Source organism: Abramis brama, assembly GCF_963993115.1.
Source record: "Abramis brama genome assembly, chromosome: 12".
In the NCBI taxonomy this organism is placed as follows: Eukaryota; Metazoa; Chordata; class Actinopteri; order Cypriniformes; family Leuciscidae; genus Abramis; species Abramis brama.
In genome coordinates this window covers 3,349,933-3,371,121 of record NC_139974.1, presented here as the reverse complement: position 1 = coordinate 3,371,121, position 21,189 = coordinate 3,349,933, and the positions used below count along the sequence as shown (strand labels likewise).

Here is a 21,189-nt window from a genome sequence, read left to right as displayed (position 1 = left end):
TAGTTTATTTGGATTTCTTGCCCCGTTCCCTGGATTACTCTTTTGCCTCTGGTCCCTGCCTGTTTTGTTTGTTTCTTTGTTGGTTTGTTTGGACTGCCTACCTGTGTTTTGACCTTTTGCCTGTACACTGGATTATGCCTCTGGATTACCCACAATAAAGCTGCGTTTGGATCTTAACCCTCGTGTCTTGGAGCAAGTTCGTAACAGTAATGGTGTCAATGCAGATCAATAGTATTGTTGAATATTAACCCCCTGAAGTCGGCTGTCGCGCCGGCGCAATAGGCTTGTTTTTTTCCTTATCAGTGCAACAGAGATGAAAAATACTCTGTTGATTTTGATCTTACATACTTGTGTTTTACATCCCTTGATCCTGTTAAGTGTGTATTATTTTTGTGTATACTCACAATAAAAACAAAGTGTTGTGCTTTTTGCCAACAGACACACAGGCATGAAGCTTGAATTCTCTTCTTTTAAATGAAGTAATTTTTATATAAAAAATATTCTCAGTTTATGTAATATGTATGAAAAGAGAGAGATGTCAGTCATTCTCATCTCAGCTCATTAAGTTTTAATGTGACTCCACCCACGGAGAGCGCGCGCTATTAAAACGCAAATAATCTGAGGTGTTCCAGGCAAACACGTGAACACCCACATCAGCTGGATAACACACACAGCGAGTTCACTTTCAGACTCATGTACTTTATGACGCTGTGAGGAATAATACTAGCCTGACTACGTCAGACTTCCTACTTCCGCTCAATTTCATTTCGCTTCTGTACTCAGTCTGAGACAGCGTCATAGCTTTCCGTTTTTCTCCGGTTTGAAAACAGCCAGCCAATCAATGAACAGAGGGCGGGCTGAGAGCCATGACATAGATGCTGATTGTACCGTGGATGCGTAGATTTACTTCACATAATCTGCAAAAGTCGTTTACAGCCATGTTTACTCCGGTATTTCGCTCGATGGTTCGCATCATACATGTGTTTACAGTGGAAGTTAGATGCGGCTTAGCATGCGCATAACACACGCCATAACCAAATGTTATGTGATTGGCTTACGGGTAACCAACTATGCAAAGCGAAGTAGCAGAATTTGGTATTACCAGGCTAGAATAATACTATCTTGATAATAATCCTGGAAAATTTACCTCAGAAGTGCTGGAAGGTTCATTTCGAGGAGCAAAGGGATCCGGCTGAGGTATAGGTCAGTTCTATATCTGCTTTATTCTAATCGCAAGTGTATGTACACGCTGAATGAATGAACACACAGATGCGTGCTGTTATGTAGCTACAGCTGGCAAAAAGACTGTTTAAATATGAATTGCGTTTCTATGTATGAATGAATGAACGCACAGATGCGTGCTGTTATGTAGCTACAGCTGGCAAAAAGACTGTTTAAATATGAATCGCGTTTCTATGTATGAATGAATGAACGCACAGATGCGCGCTGTTATGTAGCTACAGTACAGCTGGCAAAAATACTGTTTAAAAATGAATCGCGTTTCTATGTGTAAATGGATGAACAGCTTTTACCAAACTCTATTGCTATACTGAGATGAGTAAAAATAAATCTGACGGATAGATTATAAAGTTTTTACTGTAAAATACTGCCACATCAAATAAGCTTATAATGTTGCCAATTTCTGCTCATATGAATTGAATTACGTATGATAAAATGTATACTTTAGTTTTTACAAACAAAGATTACACTGGAAATATTGTTACAATTTTAATTGTTGTTGTAATTGTATAACCTTTTTAATAAAATAGCATGTATATATATATATATATATATATATATATATATATATATATATACATACAAGGATAGATGTAAACAAAATCTTAAAAGGTCAATATAAGCCTTCTCTTTAAATAATTTTATTATGCTTTATTAGTGACACATTTGGGTAGAGAATATATTCCAAATCTGAAAATACAGTATGAGAATTAACTGCACAATTACTAGAAATGTTTACCTTGGATATTATACAATTTGCAAGCACAATTTGTGGAAAAAACAACAACAACTGTGAACCAATTATATATTGTCCTTGCATTCTTTCCTGTGGCTCAGTCACACACCTGAATGAAAGGCTCATTACATATGCAGCCTCATTATGCGGGGGCCCATTTTCTCCTCAGGTGTGAATCATGCCCATCCGCATATTGCCTTTCCAAACAAAAAGTGTCGTACAAAATTTAAATCAATGTATTGTTTTATGTGAATGATTAGGAAGGATGATTTTCACATCATTTTGAAGAAAAAACTCTAGGCGACAAAATGCATTATTCAGAAGTCTTATTGACACATATTTAGTATGTGTTTTGTGGCCTTATTTCAGACAATTTAATTTTTTGTTTTTTCAATAACCATGCATAAACATTATTTTCTCAAAAATACAAACATATACATACATGTTGCTCACATATTATGGTAGCCCTGTTTGTGCTAAATAGAGTGTAATTACACCTTTGCCATTAATATGTTTATAAGCAACTAAAAAAAGCACAAATGTAAGAGCATGTAAGAACATCTCAAGGACCCCAAAAACACCTTAGACCCCAGAGGGTTAAGAGTCTCCAACTAAGCAAGCCAGAGGTGACAGTGGCAGGAACTCAAACTCCATCAGTGACAGAAAGGAGAAGAAAACCTTGGCAGAAACCAGACTCAGTCAATTAGTTCTCCTCTGGCCAACGAACAGTGTATGATTATGATTCAGATATTACAGGTCATAGGTCAGATTTGATCTGAACATTCAGAATATTTATCCAGTTCCATCTGGTTAAAGGTTTCCTTGTTTGACTTTGGGTTAAGGATTGGATCATTCTGTAAGTTACACAAACACATGTGTGTGTGATGATCACTGTGGGTTTGTGTCTGTTGAATCTGTTGAATGTGATTGTGTCTGTAGAGGTAGAGGCTCTGTAGAGGCTCTTTATGCTCCATCAGCTGATCCAGAGAAGGTCAGACTAACATCTAAACCTACAGTCAAAGACAGTCAAATTTGTGCAACATTATTGCATTATCCACTTTAGAACAACTAAAAGAAACTACTTAGATGATTAAGTTAGAGATTATAATATAACACTGAGATACACGATTGTTAAGGCTGTTTTTAAACATTCAGATTTTGATTTTGCTTCTAAGTCACCATGAATGATGACCCTTGACCCTTATCTATAATCCTGTATGACAATCCTTTTTCTGTGTCACTGTGTCAGTTTTATTTATGATAAAGAAACTAGTGATCAATATTTACCATTATCTTTTATTCCCATTGACAATGATAAAAGCAAAATATTGAATTGTTTGAAATAAAAAGAAACTTGAAGATATTTAATTGTTGCTATAAACCATTATTTTAAAAAAATGAATTAAACTCTTATTAAACATGTTTATAGTGAGTAATTCACCATCACAATTAAAGTAAACAAAGAAACTAAATTAACTTTCAATTAAAATATGAACAGTTTTAATAATCACTACTCACAGAAGCGTCTCCAGTTTATAATATGGATCCTCCTTCAGATCAGAGAGCAGCTTCACATCTGAGTCTCTTAGTTTATTTCCATACAGATTCAGATGTCTCAGGTATGAGGGGTTTGATCTCAGAGCTGAAGTCAGAGCAGCACAACCTTCATCTGTAACACCACAATCCCTCAACCTGTAGAGAACAATGACACTCTTCAGTCTCTCAGTTCAGGAAACATTGATATAAATAATATGACATATGAATTTCTCCTTTCTGCTCAACAGATTTGTATATGAAAGCAGTTGTCACCTCTTCACATCATCCAATCATGCTTATAACTATGAAAAACTTATCAAAAGTAAAATGACCTCAGAATTTTTGGAAAGAATCTTCTGAAGATTGAACATCCTTTTCAGTTACTTGTTGGTAAACATTTTTTGTATATATTATTTTTGTATATCATTCATTATTCACCACAGAAGAGAAACAGACAACATTGAGACTTTTATAAAATCTTACCACAGTATCTCCAGTTTACAGTGAGGATCCTGAAGTAGATCAGAAAGCTGCTTGACTCCTGAATCTCCTACTTTATTCTCAGACAGACTTAGTTCTCTCAGGTGTGAGGGGTTTGATCTCAGAGCTGAAGTCAGAGCAGCACAACCTTCATCTGTAACACCACAATCACTCAACCTGTAGAAAACAATGACACTCTTCAGTCTCTCAGTTCAGGATCTACAGCTCAGGGCTTCGTTTCCCAAAAGCATCGTAAGCCAAAGAAGATCGTAAAAACCATCGTACAACTAATCTTAATATTATGGTCTGTTTCCCAAAAGCATTGTAATTTTAGTAGCACTTGAAAATCATCGTAGATCTACGAGTGCTCTGGAGTAATCGTAAATCGTAAAGACAGAGTTATGAGGTCACCTGCAGGTCAACCGGCAGATTACACCTTTATTCAAGTGCAATGTGATTATAAAGTTTTGATTGTACTTTAAAGTTATTGTACACTTTATTACTCGTTTTTTTTGTTTAAATTAATTTCTAAATGAAATAATTAAAAAGGGCAAAAAACAAAAAACAATATGAATGAACAAACTTTTTTATAAAAGATTAAATATGCTTCAAAATATGCACCACCTCTTCATTCTCTCTGTTAAGTAAGAAGATGGAAGCTGAGGCCTGGGAGGGTTGTTCAGTTCAGAGTTCAGAGTTCCTTTATTTGTACCCGTAGGTAAATTAAGTTCCAGAGAACAAGTTTAGGCAGTTTCTCAAACATATAAACGATAAAACAACATACAAACAAAAACAAGACATTGAAATCACACTAAAACAATTTACTCCATCTTAGTACTATTCATAAAATTAATCGCTACTGGAACAAAGCTGTTTTTGTATCGTTTGGTTGTACACCGCAGTACTCTGAACCGTCGATTGGACGGCAGACACTGGAACTCATAATGCAGCGGATGCAGCTGATCGCTCAGAATTGAAGTACCCAAGTTGTTTGTAGAACTAGGAGATGTGCTGGGAGATGGCAGATTAAACTGATAGTTCCTCTGAACATGAAGGACCTGACTCAGGCTCAGGTTGAGTTACCTCTACTCCTCCATGGATGTCAATACCACCACAAAGGCCATCTGAAGCACTTGTGCCAAGTATTGACAAGGCCTTTTCTTCCTCTGCTGTGAGAAGGGAGGCCCACTCATTGGGCCCACCACCTGTTTTATTAAATGTTGTCCTCTGCAGTGCCCTTTTCCTTTTAGAAAGGCTTGCCACTTCTTCCTGACCTCCTTCCCTGATCTTTTAATGCCCCTAGTTGCAGTCAGTTTTCTAGCAATATTCTCCTAGATTTTTTGTTTTTGTTTATTTGTTTGAGTGTCTTTAAACCTGCTGAAAATAATACGTTTGTATAGCTCCACCTCATCTAAAATGACATTAATCTCCTCTTTTAGAAAAATGTTTTTTTTTTTTTTTGGTTCAGCCATTTTGCTGGTGTCTCCACCCAAAAGTTTGTGTTTTTTATAGATTTCAAAATACAAGCGTGTGCTACAATTACGAGCCACAAGGTGACATTTCAGCACTTGACAAATGGACAGCTACTCTTAAGTAGCACGTAACCCTTGGGGGTCTGAGGTGTTTTCTGGCCCTGGAGGTGTTCTGACATGCTCTGACATTTGTGCTTATTTCTGTTACTTGTGACATTTTCATGGCTAAAGTCTGATTACACTGTATGTAAAAGTTTGTAGTTTTGAGATAATGACATTTATGCGTGGTTTGTGAAAATACAAAAAAAAAAAAATTGTCACTGAAATAAGGCCATGAAACCCATACTGATTTCAAGATCTTGTTACTATCTTGAGACCACGAGTTACTATCTTGAGGCCACGAGTTGCTATCTTGAGGCCACGAGATACTATCTTGAGGCCACGAGTTACTATCTTGAGGCCACGAGTTACTATCTTGAGATACTATATTGATCAAAGATACTCATCAAATATGTAATTGAATAATATTAAATGTATCATTTTAACAACACTAACCCTTTTGTTCATTGTAAATAGCTCATTTTACCAACATTAGCTAATTTTACCAACATTAGCTAGCTTCTCTACCATAAAATAACAACTCAACCGTTTGGTAGAGCATGTTTTGAAAAAATTATTTGACCCTTATAAGACTTATTTTTGTTTAATTAAGTTACATAATTCTGTTTAACAACTCCTCTGAAACGATAATATGTCAACAAAATAGTTTTACCTTTAAAAGTCCCGCCGATATGCGTCATCAAAGGATGAGTAAATTTTCGCTGTGTCACGTGCTGTTTGAAGGAACAATGAAAAGGCATGCTGCTCACAGACACAGTGCCATCTAGTGGATTTTTTTTAGCATTGCACAACTACACCAAACAATAGAGATGGCTCATTCAGGTTGAGTTAAGCTTGATGCATTTTTCAATTAAATATAGTGACTTAAAGTGTGGTCTACCAAACGGTTGAGTAGTAACTTAAAGGGTTAAAATAAAGTGTAACCGAATATTCATTTTTTTTATTCAAGTACCCAAAAATCATCAACATATCTGTATATGAACACGGTTGTCACGTCTTTACATCATCCAGTCATGTTTAATCTATCATTAATATTGTAAAATGATGTCAGACACATTGGAAAGAATGTAATGAAAATAAAAGCAACATTCCCATTAATAATTTCACAGTAGATTTTTTTGTATGTCAATCATTGTTTACCATTAAAATATAGGAGTATGTTGGAAAATTTTATACAATCTTACTTGAGTTTCTCCAGTTTACAGTAAGGATCCTGCAGTAGATCAGAAAGCTGCTTGACTCCTGAATCTCCTACTTTATTACATGACAGATCCAGTTCTCTCAGGTGTGAGGGATTTGATCTCAGAGCTGAAGTCAGAGCAGCACAACCTTCGTCTGTAACACCACAATTCAATAACCTGTAGAGAACAATGGCACTCTTTAGTCTCTCAGTTCAGGAAACACTGATATAAATGATAAGATATGAATTTCTCCTCAACAGATTTGTATATAAAAGCAGTTGTCACCTCTTCACATCATCCAATCATGCTTATAACTATTGTTGTGGAAAATATTAGGGGTGTAACGATACACAAAACTGACGGTTCGGTACGTCCCACGGTTTTGACGTCTCGGTTCGGTTCATTTCGGTGGGGTGGGGGGTTTAGAAAGCTAAAATTGCTTCTTTTTTTAAACAGTGCTTTAATTAACAAATTGTGTCCTTGTCTTTAAATTAATTCAATTACAAGTAAACGTTTCGCAAGGATAAAAAAATTATCTGCTAATGCTGTAAACCAGGGATGGGCAACTTCGGTCCTGGAGGGCCACTGTCCTACAGAGTTTAGCTCCAACCCTGAAAAAAATCACCTGCTTGTTATTTTCTAGTAATCCTGAGGACCTTGATTAGCTTGTTCAGGTGTGTTTGATTAGGGTTGAAGCTAAACTCTGTAGGACAGTGGCCCTCCAGGACCGAAGTTGCCCATCCCTGCTGTAAACTATATAGGAGCTCTTACTTGCACATTACTATAACATTAAAGCTTAACAACAGAGCCTAGACTTTTAGCCTGAATTCAGTTGCTATTTATTTTTAGATATAATAATAATAATCAACACTCAAGTAACAAATTGTATGAAAACATGTATACTGCACATAAGGCAGTTTTTACATTAACATATGTTTTTACTCTAATTTATTATTGAAATATAATAATTTACACAGTTGCTGTCATTTTCATGACAGATATTTTAAACATACATTAAATAATCAAGATTTCATTAACAGGTTAAGTAAAATATAATATATATGCTAATATAGTGCATTTATTTAGTGAAAGAGTTCATTTTCTTAGCAAACCAACAAGCTGTGGACACTGAATGACTTGCCAGAGTTAAATAAAGCTATATGAAAAACTAAGCATTTTATTGACGTATTTCCGCTGTTGAAACACTGACTGAGCGATTACACGAGTTATGATGCCTTTCAGTAAATATACTGTATCTTTCAACATACCTTCAGGTGTCCATTCATGTTTATTCTGTAACTGAGGAAGAGAATCGCGTTTACTTGTGCTCCGCGCTGCCGCTTACTGCCTAGTACGGTGATCTGCCACATCAACATCAAAGAGTGCCAAAACTACATTTAATGTTTGGATTTCGTGATCAAATAGATAGAATTTGAAAGATTACACCGTGCTTATTATCGAAAGTAACAAAACACTGAGCTTATTGCGATTAATTTTTGCATGCGAGGCGGGCGTCCTTGGTACGCCATGAGAGTATCGCGATTCGTATCGTGGGTGGTGTATCGTGGTTTTCGGTTCGGTTTGAATATCGTTACACCCCTAGAAAATATGCAATTGTCCTGTTACAATTATGCCTTTTTGTAAACTAGTTAACCTGTAAATAATAAAACTATATTTAATTGAAACTAAGAAGCTTGCCTGCCAAAAGTCTTTGATTTCTAAAAAACTGAACTGAACAGACCACGAAGAAGTCTTCTGACCTATAGATTGTGAGTATGAAAATTCAGATGCTTATAATTTAGGACAGATTTAACGTACTTTACCTAACCTGAAAATAATCAAAATAAGGTTAAAGTTGTCTAGAAATATGCACCATAAAACACTATCAAAAAACTATCAAAAGTAAAATGACCTCAGAAGCTTTGGAAAGAATCTAATGAAGATTAAACATCATTTTCAGTTACTTGATGGTAAACCTTTTTTTGTATATTTTTTTTTGTATATCATTTATTATTCATCAGAGGAGAGAAACAGACGACGTTGAGACTTTTATAAAATCTTACCCCAGTTTCTCCAGTTTACAGTGAGGATACTTCAGTAGATCAGAAAGCTGCTTGACTCCAGAATCTCCTACTTTATTAAATGACAGATCCAGTTCTCTCAGGTGTGAGGGGTTTGATCTCAGAGCTGAAGTCAGAGCAGCACAGCCTTCATCTGTAACACCACAATTACTCAACCTGTAGAGAACAATGACACTCTTTAGTCGCTCAGTTCAGGAAACACTGATATAAATAAGATATAGGTAACACTTTACAATAACAGTACATGAATAATCATGTACTAATACCTAAAATAATAGTTACTTCAACATAAACTCAAGGAAGATATGAACTAATAATAAACCAATGAAGAGCAATCCTTAACTACGACAGGAGCCATAAGGATTCATACATGAATAACAGAAGCCTTAACAACATGTTAGTACATATTTGATAATTAATGCATTAATTAACATATAGGGTTAAACTAAACCAATCAGGCTCCGTAAGAATAAATAAGTACTCTGAATTTGAATTAAACATGTGATTTAATACTGTCATAATTTAAAATGTAATATCATTATCTGCTGCTTTGTGACAAATAATTGAAATGGCACATAATATATAATAGACTAATAACTACCACTTATAAATTTAATTTGATCTAAACCATTTTCTGATTTTTATTGTTCATTTCAGTGTAGTGATATCTGCTTTTCTTCCCGGAACTACAGTATGTAGGGTTTGTTTCTGGTGGGACACTCTAGATGCTCTCCGGGCACGTTAGTTGTGTTCCTACAGTAATGCTGGCATTTTAATCTAATAAATGTTGACAGCTTTGAGAAACCAAATTAATGATTAAAAGACATGTTTGCATGTATGTTGTTGGGATTTTTCATGAGGTTATGTACAGTAATTAACTGTATTTTGTGTTATTTAAATGTATATGCTTTGATTAGCATTAGCTTATGGATGTGCCTTATTTTACATATAGGGTTTTTTTTTCTTTCTTTTTTGTACCAGGGGTGTAAATGAATAAGGATTGCACAGTGTAGTTTATCCAAGGAAATTTTAATTTGGCATTAACAGTTTTACTGACTTTGGAACTTTGTTGTACTATGCTGGAGTAAAGTTTATAAACAATCTTTCACATAGGATTTTGTAAAATTATGTTGGGTGGACCTCTGTCCTTCATGGGGGGTCCGGGGGTATGCTCCCCCGCAAATGCATCAATCTGGCGCTCTTTGAGAGCTCAAAATTAAGAGCTTCAACCCATGAACTGTGAACATTGAACAAAGAAAAGGCATTGACTTGCTGGACATTAAAGAGGGCTCAAACATCTTTTTAGTTATGATATAGATTCCCAGTCTACATTACATTATCACTGATGTTTTAGAATGTTAAACAATTATTAATAATAATATAATAATGATTTATATAATTATTCTTATGAAGTAAAATCCATATAGCCTATAAATGTACTGTATAAATGAAAATGAATATTTCAAATGTATATTTTAAATTATAGTATAGGGAAATTACAATAATTTGTCCTAATTTCTTCACTTGCAAGAAATAACTCCTTTATCTTTTATTTTGGAGAAAACACCAGATCACCATGCTGATCACGAGAGCAAAGTGTGCACTTTTCTTTAAATCACACAGCACAAACACAATGCCTATAGGACACTTAATTAAAGTCTTGTGCTGTTTTATAAAGGCACAAAGCCATATCATGATTTCGAGCTCGTGGCCGGTGGAGTAATTACTGATGAGCGACACCTGCACGTCGCACCGGTCTCGTATCTCTCACGGAGGAGTGGAAGCATAAAGGAGGAGCAACGACAGTGAAGAGTGAGAGAGGACAGGCCTGAACTTGTGTTATGTTTTGTTTTATTTTATTTTATTGTGTATTTGCTTTTACTTTCATTTTGTATTTATTTTATTTTTATCATTAAAATATTTGAATGTTCGCCGGTTCCCGCCTCCTTTTTCCCCTAACATCTGAACGGCGTCACACTGGTGCCGAAACCTGGGAAGAAGGAGGAACGCGCTATCAAAGAGCCCTCGCCGCTGTGGGGAATCCGCGGTGCCATCGAGCATGGCGGGCAGTTTCCATCGCCATGGATGCTCGAGGTGGTGCGCTGTGAGTTGCGGGGGGGTGGTCGAGCTCGCTGCTGGCTGCCTGGGTGCTGGAGGGGCGGCTGCCGATACGAGATACGAGACCGGTGCGTCGGGCAGGTGTCACTCATCAGTAATTACGCCACCGGCCTCATGTCGCTTTCTCACAGCCCTCGGCCTCGTCCTGCTCGCCACATTTAGTTTGTTGGCAAAATATAACGCTAGAGATTTATATGTTAGGCTATACATTTTACATCTCATATGTGTTGGAAAAAGGGAGAAGAGCGAGCTCAGAAAAAGGCGGATTTGAACTCGGATCAAACGCATGAAAACACCCAAACACTGTGCAAATGCACGCTCCGTTATCGAAAATGTAAAAAAAGTGATCTCAGCAAAGGTTCCCCTTAACCCTCTGAGGTCGGCAATCACGCCGGCGTGATCTGCTCGCTTTTTTCCTTATCAGTTGAATTGAGACCCGAAATACTCTTTTGACTTTGATTTTACAAACAAGTTTCATACATCAATCGATTCTGTTAAATGTGTATTATTTTTGTGTATACTCACAATAAAAACAAAGTGTTGTGCTTTTTGCCAAATAAAGAAAAATAAACACGAAGCGAGTTCTGCCTTCTCTCTGTCAGTGTAGTCCATTCTGAAACGCGTCCGAAAATGAACAATAACTCAGCGAATACTCAGTCAATCAGGCATACAGACACACAGGCGTAAAGCTTGAATTCTCTTCTTTTAAATGAAGTAATTTATATAAAAAAAAACAAATATTCTCAGTTCATGTAATCTGTAAGAAAAGAGCGAGATGTCAGTCGTTCTCATCTCATCTAATCTAATCCACGGAGAGCGCACGCTATTCAAACGCAAATGACTGAGGCAATCCACGCAAACTGTGAACGCCCACATCAGCTCGAGAAAACAGAAGTTTAATCAGATCATTGTAGCCTACTTGTTTACACCGTCTCGCAGCGCTGTGAGGAATAATAATAATGGAAAATGTACCTCAGAAGTGCGGGTATTTCGAGGAACAAGGATCCGACTGAGCTAAGGAATACTGTAGTAAGTTTTTTTTCCCTTCTCAAGTGATTCGCGTTTCTGTGTGAATGAATGAATGGCAGAGATGCGCTGTTTACCACGGCTCAAGTGTACGCACACTCGCGTTTCTGTGTGAATGAATGATGATGTTTTAGCAAACTGTATTGCTATACTGAGATGAGTAAAAATCGACTGAAATATGTTGAAATAAAATGTAGGCTATTTGTATAAGCAACGTATTAAACTGCAAATTAACATTTATATGCCCTAATATTTAAAAAAAACAACGTTACAGTCAGGCGAAATATGAAAGACAACATTTTGTTGACTAGATTTGGGTACAGTTTTTACTGTAGAATATACTACCACATCAAATAAGCTTTTGTTTAGCAATTTCTGCTCATATGTTATATATATACTGTATATATATATATACACACACATGTACATGTACATATGTATGTATGTATGTATGTATATATATATATATATATATATATATATATGAAATACTATTTTTGTCAAAAATAAAGTCATCAACTAAGATGTTAGCTGTTCCAATGTTGGCTATACTCAAACTAATGAATACATAATAAAATGTAGGCTTTTAATCATTTTTTTACAAAGAAAGAGTACACTTGAAATATTGTTGAAATTGTAATTAAGTTGGCTTGAGAGAGCCAACTTACTGAAATCCTATTTAAACTTATTATTATTATTCTGAGACTAAAATTTCTATATCAAACTCCTCCTAGAGCTTTAACTCTACATACTCCAAACTCGGCTCAGACACTCAAACTGATCTGACCAGGTGTGCTATATCTTTTCAGACTGATCGGACTTACGGTTCTCCTAAAAATGACGATCAAAACTTGGAAAAACTCCCATTGATTTGCATTGGGGAGTTCTAAAAAATTCTAATCCAGATTCAAACTCACCAACCGACGAAAATTTAAATCTAAACACCTTGAAGACTAAACCAAACTACCGTTCTATATTCACCTTATTTTCCATGACAACAAGTGCGACACCATTAGTTTCTAGCGTAATTCTATAGTTGTATTGGTAAAATATGTTAAGTATTATATGCTCAGTTAGGGGCTGACATAACAATTGGATTAAGAGGATAGAACAATTTAACCAACGGTGTTACGAACACAATGTAGGCTAAAGCGATCGGAATGTTGTGGTGTACTTTACGATTTACACGAGGAGCACCTGAGGCAATGGCGGAAGGCGCTAAACTTGAAGTGCTCACCCAAGCGCTGTGTGTTCGTACCATGTGTGTTAGTACCATTTTATGGACGGGGAGCAGACTGACGAACGAACACCCTTACCCCGAGTAAAGGCTCGGCTACGATGTTCTGGTAAAGAAGTCCCGGCGGGTGCTGAACAGGTTGTCAGATTCAGGTAAGCTAACTTACCTAACTGTTGTTTCCTAACTTACCTATCTATGTGCTTTTTAGCCTTACGTTAGATGAAGTCCGTTCTATGAATACATTTAAGATTAGTAACGAGCCGTTCACAAAATACAACGAATCTTGCATGATTACCATTGGCCACCTATATGTCAAATTTCTTATATTTCGTTTACTTTGTGATATGTCGACCTAAGGGTCTGAAATAAAGAATGAATGAACATTCACGATAGTACAATATATTATGGTACATTACAGTCTTACAATAGCTCACATTATTCCTGTAAGGAGGGCAGCTAGCTACATCTCTTATTCAGATATTGATATTGACCTACATAGAGTTAGGAGATTGTGTGTATACTGTCTCGTTTTTAATGCATCTTTCTTTTTCACACTGTTCTAAGTATGAGTGCCATCATAAATTAATTAATTCTCATTTTAAGTACTAATTTAAATTACATTTTAAGTACTAATTTAAATCTAATTTAAAAAGTACTATTTAAATCTATTTTAAGTACTAATGTAAAAATGTTTATGGTTCTATTATTTCCATAGAACATCGATGAGAGTCAGTGTTGCAGTGGACAACTGTGAGGATGATCACAGCCACATGCCCCAGACCTGTGATGCAGAAACACAATGGGAGGATCCATCTGTCTCTGACCACAACTACGCTCCAAATCTCAACTCTGCTGAGAAACGACCACCTTTGTCAGCTCTACACAGGGTCGACATTGATGCATTCCACTCAGTTGCTGAGCACCTTACCAATTCATACACCAACAGCTTTCAGCTACACACTTGGTATCAGCTCCTGATGACTCTGATGAAGCTGCGTCTTAAAGGGTTAGTTCACCCAAAAATGAAAACTCTGTCAGTAATTACTCTCCCTCATGTTGTTCCAACCCCGTAAGACCTTCGTTCATCTTCGTAACACAAATTAAGATATTTTTGATTAAACTGAGAGCTGTCTCACTCCTCCATTTTTTTTATTTTATTTTTTGTTTCTTAATTTGTGTTCCGAAGATGAACGAAGGTCTTGCGGGGTTGGAACAACATGAGGGTGAGTAATTACTGACAGAATTTTCATTTTTGGGTGAACTAACCCTTTAATTTATTGCAGGGTGATCTTGCTGAAAGGTTTGGTGTTTCTCAGTTCATTGTAAGCAAGGTGATTTCGCGTTGGCTTGACATCATGGAGAAGTGTTTCAGAGAGCAGTTTCCAAACACAACATGTAGAGCACAATATATCAAAATATCGCAAATGTATATATCGCAATATGCATTTTTTTTTTTTTTTTGCTTTAATAAGCTTTAATCAGTTTATATAATTCATACAGTGGAAAAACTAAGCAGTGTTTTACTTTTACATTTGATTATTCAGTTTCTGTTGTTAAATAGACCTAATGTAGGATAACCGGAACCCCGTGGTTTACACTGATGTTAAAATAACACTTATATACAGTAAAACACTGATGTTCACTTTCACAAGTTGAAGGGATGTTTTCTTGTTACAAAAAGAATGTGAAACACATATGTAGGTTATATAATTTTAAATCTAATTTAAGTTAATTTTATATACTTTAAGCATTATTGTATCGAATATCGCATTGTTTAATGAGTTATCGCATTTTTTTTCAATATTGTGCACTTAATAACCTTGTCCAGGTGATGAAGTAATGGCAGACAGGCTTCACCATTACTGATCTCCTCTATGAAAGGAAGGTCAAATTTGTCCTCCTTGTGAATCTTGTAAAACAGATGTTACCTGTTATGAATAGTTATTTTTATAAACCTTTACAGTGTGAGCAGATGTTATCTGTTATGAATAGTTATTTGTATAAACCTTTACAATGTGCCCAGATGTTACCTGTTATGAATAGTTGTTTTTATAAACCTTTACAATGTGCCCAGATGTTACCTGTTATGAATAGTTGTTTTTATAAACCTTTACAATGACCAGATGTTACCTGTTATGAAGTTTTTTTAAATAAACCTTTACAATGTGCCCAGATGTTACCTGTTATGAATAGTTATTTGTATAAACCTTTACAGTGTGAGCAGATTTGACCTGTTATGAAGTTATTTTTATAAACCTTTACAGTGTGAGCAGATTTGACCTGTCAGTCATTTATTATAAAACAATATAATGTGAGCTCTGTAGATTCCCCTTTCTAGTTAGAAGGAATAAGTCACGTCAAGTTTGCAAATGAATACCATCTTGGTTTATTACTTATGAAATTTAAATGGTGAAATGTATCTACATGAAGGTCAGTAGAAGGTGTCTCTAGCTTCCTGAAAACATCAAACACTTCTTACAACTGATTTTATACAACTTATTTAATCGTTCATATTTAACCAATTACCTAATCTCCTATCCTTAACCCTAAATATTCTCATTCCTTATTATTTACAAATAATTTTTTATTGCTGCTCCATCAACTCCTGATAGGACATAGTTAAATATTCCCATTACCTCTGGCCACGTTAACAATGACGATGAATGAGACAATGTGAGACGAACTGATAGTCGTACGAAGTTTTCTCCGTGCTCCCAATTTAAAACATTTACGGTATTAACGTTATTTGTCATTTTGATAAAGTTTTGGCTAACTATAAACAATCTTCTAACTACTGAAATAGCTACCGGATGTGCCGTGTCAGTTTGGCGGAAGTCGGATGACAAAATGCGGAAGCGCAAAGTATTAAAAGTGGGCGGGGCGGAATAAGGTGAATACTATATGAGCCATTGAGACTCATTTAAACTAATAAACTCTAAACTCATACACTTATAAACTAATTAACTTATAAACTCATGAATTCATAGACTTATGAACTCTTAAACTCATAAATTAATAAACTCTGAACTCTTAAACTCATTTAAACTTATAAACTCTAAACTCAAAAACTCGTACACTTATAAACTCATCAATCTATACACTTATAAACTCTAAACTCATAAACTCTGAGTGTGTGTGTGTGTCTGAGTGAGTGTGTGAGCGAGTTAGTGTGTGTGTGTGTCTGTGTGTGTGTGTGTGTGTGATTGAGTGTGTGCATGCGTGGGTGGGTGTATGTGCGTGTGTGAGTTAGTGAGCGTGTCTGTTTGTAAGTGTGTGTGTGTCTGAGTTAGTGAGCGTGTCTGTGCATGTGTGTATGTGTGTGTGTGAGAGAGTTAGTGAGTGTGTGTGTGTGTGTGTCTGTGCGTGTGTGTGTGAGTGTGTCGTGTATGTGCGTGAATGTCTGTGTGTGTGTCTGTGCGTGTGTGTGTGTGAGTGAGTGTGTGCGTGCGTGGGTGGGTGGGTGTATGTGCGTGTGTGAGTTAGTGAGCGTGTCTGTGTGTAAGTGTGTGTGTGTCTGAGTTAGCGAGCGTGTCTGTGCATGTGTGTGTGTGAGAGTTAGTGAGTGTGTCTGTGCATGTGTTTGTGTGTGAAAGAAAGTGTGTGTGTGAGTGAGTGTGTGATTGTGTCAGTGTATGTGTGTGGGTGTGTGTGAGTTAGTGAGCGTATCTGTGCGTGTGTTTGTGTGTGAAAGAAAGTGTGTGTGTGAGTGAGTGTATGATTGTCAGTGTATGTGTGTGAGTGTGTGTGTGTGTGTGTGAGTTAGTGAGTGTGTCTGTAAGTGTGTGTGTGAGATTTAGTGAGCGTGTCTGTGCGTGCGTGGGTGGGTGGGTGTATGTGCGTGTGTGTGTGAGTTAGTGAGCGTGTCTGTGTGTAAGTGTGTGTGTGTCTGAGTTAGCGAGCGTGTCTGTGCATGTGTGTGTGTGAGAGTTAGTGAGTGTGTCTGTGCATGTGTTTGTGTGTGAAAGAAAGTGTGTGTGTGAGTGAGTGTGTGATTGTGTCAGTGTATGTGTGTGAGTGTGTGTGAGTTAGTGTGTGTGTGTGTGTGTGTCTATCTATCTAACTTATTTATCTATCATAAACGTCAAACTACTTTAAACTACTTTAAACTTCAAACTTCTTAAGTTTAAAGCTCCCAGCTCCCAAGCAACTCCATAGCAACCAAACTTGAGTACCCTAGCAACCATTTTGCAAGACCTATATCTCTGTATTAGAACATCGTATAGAGATGAGGTTTGGCTCTTTTGACTCATGCTAGCAAACAGCACTTCCAACATGCTACTCATGCTAACAGTGAATAGCTACATGCTAATAGCGATAAGTTAAGTGCTAAATCATGCCAAGATCATGCAAAGAACTCTATCAAAACTCCATAGTAACCATCTGTGACAACTACCAACCACCTAGCAACACCATACCAACCACCCAGAACACCCTAGCAACCGCCTAGCAACCACCCAGAACACCCTAGCAACCGCCTAGCAACCACCCAGAATACCTTAGCAACCGCCTAGCAACACCATAGTAACCACCCAGAACACCCTATCAACAGCATAGCAACCACCCAGAACACCCTAGCAACCGCCTAGCAACCACCCAGAACACCCTAGCAACCGCCTAGCAACCACCCAGAATACCTTAGCAACCACCCAGAACACCCTAGTAACCAACCAGAATACCGTAGAAACCACCTAGCAACAGCATAGCAACCACCCAGAATACCCTAGCAACCGCCTAGCAACACCATAGCAACCACCCAGAACACCCTAGCAACCAACCAGAATACCCTAGCAACCACCTAGCAACAGCATAGCAACCACCCAGAACACCCTAGCAACTGCCTAACAACACCCTAGCAACCGCCTAGCAACCACCCAGAATACCTTAGCAACCGCCTAGCAACACCATAGCAACCACCCAGAACACCCTAGCAACAGCATAGCAACCACCCAGAATACCATAGCAACCGCCTAGCAACACCATAGTAACCACCCAGAAGACCTTAGCAACCACCTAGCAACCACCCAAAATACCTTAGCAACTGCCTAGCAACACCATAGCAACCACCCAGAACTCCCTAGCAACCGCCTAGCAACCACCCAGAACACCCTAGTAATCAACCAGAATACCGTAGCAACCACCTAGCAACAGCATAGCAACCACCCAGAATACCCTAGCAACCGCCAAGCAACACCATAGCAACCACCCAGAACACCCTAGCAACCAACCAGAATACCCTAGCAACCACCTAGCAACAGCATAGCAACCACCCAGAACACCCTAGCAACCGCCTAGCAACCACCCAGAATACCTTAGCAACCGCCTAGCAACACCATAGCAACCACCCAAAACACCCTAGCAACCGCCTAGCAAAAAACGTTCTGGTCCAAACTTTCTCAAGCCAACTTAAAGTTTGTCTCGACTAACTTTTGCATCTAGTTATTGTTGTAATTGTAACCTTTTTAATAAATTAGCAAAAGATATTTACAAGATAGATGTAAGCAAAATCTTAAATGGTCAATATAAGTCTTCTTCTAAATATATCTTTTGTCCTTGCATTGTGGCTCAGTCAGTGTCACACCTGAATGAATGGCTCATTATGCAGAGTGGGTGGGACATTGTATTCTCAGGTGTAAACCACTCCTCGTTCACGCCCCCCTCGCATATTGGCTTTCCAAGCAAAACCTGTCTTACCCAATTTAAATCAATGTATTGTTTTATGTGAACGATAAAGCAAGACTATTTTCACATAATTTTGAAGCCAGAACTCGAAGCGACAACATCCATTAGTCAAAAGTCTTATTGACACATATTTAGTATGAGTTTTGTGGTCTTATTTCAGCAACTTTCATTTTTATTTTTTTCAATAACCACGCATAAACATTATTCTCTTAAAAATACAAACATCTACATACACAATGCTTACATATTATGGTAGCACAGTTTGTGCTATATAGAGTGAATTTACACCTTTGCCATTATCATGTTTATAAATAACTGAAAAAAGCACAAATGTCAGGGCATGTCAAAACATCCCAAGGGCCCCAAAAACACCCCAGACCCCAGAGGGTTAAACTTATTGTCATGTTTCCTGTTTAATATAGTTCCTGGAAACTATATTAACCCTCTGGAGTCTGAGGGGTTTTTGGGGTCCTTGAGATGTTCTGACATGCCCTGACATTTGTGCTTTTTTCAGTTGCTTATAAACATATTAATGGCAAAGGTGTAAATTCACTCTATTTAGCACAAACAGGGCTACCATAATATGTGAACAACTTGCATGTACATGTTTGTATTTTTGATAGAATAATGTTTATGCATGGTTTTTTAAAAAACAAAAAACTAAAGTTTCTGAAATAAGGCCATAAAACACATTCTAAATATATGTAAATAAGACTTTTGACTAATGGATGTCGTTGCCTAGAATTTTTTCTTCAAAAATATGTGAAAATCATCCTGCCTAATCATTCACATAACACAATACATTGATTTAAATCTTGTAAAACACTTTTTGTTTGGAAAGGCCATATGCGGGTGGGCGTGATTCACACCTGAGTCAATGGGGCCCGCATAATGAGGCTGCATACGTAATGAGCCTTTCATTCAGGTGTGTGACTGAGCCACAAGAATGCAAGGACAATATATAACTGGTTTGTTGTTTTTTCCACAAATTTTGCTTGCAAATTGTACAATATCCAAGGTAAACATTTCTAGTAATTGTGCAGTTAATTGTTCTCATACTGTATTTTCAGATTTGGAATATATTCTCTTCCCAAATGTGTCACTAATAAAGCATAATAAAATTATTTAAAGATAAGGCTTATAATGACCTTTTAAGATTTTGTTTACATCTATCCTTATATATATATATATATATATATATATATATATATATATATATATATATATATATATATATATATATATATATATATATATATATAATTTTTTTTTTTTTTTTTTTTTTTTTTTTTTTTTAAGGTTATACAATTACAACAACATTTAAAATTGTAACAATATTTCCAGTGTAATCTTTCTTTGTATTCGCGATTCATATTAAAACAGTATTTTTGCCAGCTGTAGTAGCTCCACAACAGCACGCATCTTTGCGTTCATTCATTCATAGTAACGCGATTCATATTAAAACAGTATTTTTGCCAGCTGTAGTAGCTCCACAACAGCACGCATCTGTGCGTTCATTCATTCATAGTAACGCGATTCATATTAAAACAGTATTTTTGCCAGCTGTAGTAGCTCCACAACAGCACGCATCTTTGCGTTCATTCATTCCGATTAGAACAAAGCAAACAGAACTGACCTAATTCCTCAGCGGGATCCGTTTGCTCCTCGAAATGATACTTCCAGAACTTCTGAGGTAAATTTTTGCAGGATTATTATCAAGATAGTATTATTCCTCACAGCATCGTAAAGTACATAAGTCTGAAAGTGAACTCGCGGTGTGTTATCCAGCTGATGGGCGTTTTACAGGTTTGTTTGGATCGGCTCACATTTGCGTTTGAATAGCGCGTGCTCTCCGTGGGCGGAGCACATTAAAACTTAATTAGCTGAGATGAGAACGACTGACACCTCTCTCTTTGCATACATATTACATAAACTGTGAATATTTGTTTTTTATAAAAATTACTTCGTTTAAAAGAAGATAATTCAAGCTTCATGCCTGTATGTCTGAATGGCTGTTTGACTGAGTATTCGCTGAGTTTTGGTTCATTTTCGGACGCGTTTCAGAATGGACTACACTGACAGAGAGGAGGCAGAACTCGCTTCGTGTTTATTTTTCTTTATTTGGCAAAAAGCACAACACTTTGTTTTTATTGTGAGTATACACAAAAATAATACACATTTAACAGAATCGATTGATGTATGAAACTTGTTTTGTAAAATCAAAGTCAAAAGAGTATTTTGGGTCTCAATTCAACTCATAAGGAAAAAAGCGAGCAGATCACGC

At 36.8% G+C, this 21,189-nt stretch overlaps 2 protein-coding genes across 9 annotated transcripts in view; one reads left to right on the top strand and one right to left on the bottom strand.

Annotated features, from left to right (window-relative positions):
- Positions 1–1,864: 1,864 nt before the first annotated feature.
- LOC311093937 (protein NLRC3-like) overlaps positions 1,865–21,189 on the bottom strand; it is a 36,570-nt gene continuing 17,245 nt past the window's right edge. For 7 of the 8 annotated variants that reach the window (XM_084131620.1, XM_084131618.1, XM_084131616.1 and 4 more), the window contains 5 exons: positions 8,828–9,001; positions 6,768–6,941; positions 3,995–4,168; positions 3,494–3,667; positions 1,865–2,985 (listed from right to left, as the gene is read on the bottom strand). In XM_084131620.1, coding sequence (XP_083987746.1) covers positions 2,973–2,985; positions 3,494–3,667; positions 3,995–4,168; positions 6,768–6,941; positions 8,828–9,001 — 709 coding nt within the window. In that variant the 3' untranslated portion in view covers positions 1,865–2,972. The remainder of the gene's footprint in view (positions 2,986–3,493; positions 3,668–3,994; positions 4,169–6,767; positions 6,942–8,827; positions 9,002–21,189) is intronic. The other variant, XM_084131623.1, reaches the window with a different exon arrangement.
- LOC311094010 (uncharacterized protein) lies at positions 13,014–16,220 on the top strand. Its single transcript, XM_084131753.1, has 3 exons — positions 13,014–13,378; positions 13,942–14,232; positions 14,413–16,220. The coding sequence occupies exons 1-3, from the start codon at positions 13,269–13,271 to the stop codon at positions 14,414–14,416; spliced, it is 405 nt and encodes a 134-aa protein (XP_083987879.1). The 5' UTR covers positions 13,014–13,268; the 3' UTR covers positions 14,417–16,220.

Excerpts from the sequence above, each read along its gene's own strand:
- LOC311094010 (XM_084131753.1), top strand. The coding sequence starts at position 13,269 with ATGGACGGGGAGCAGACTGACGAACGAACACCCTTACCCCGAGTAAAG. Across the intron at positions 13,379-13,941 it reads GAACAGGTTGTCAGATTCAG|AACATCGATGAGAGTCAGTG; the intron begins GTAAGCTAACTT and ends TTATTTCCATAG.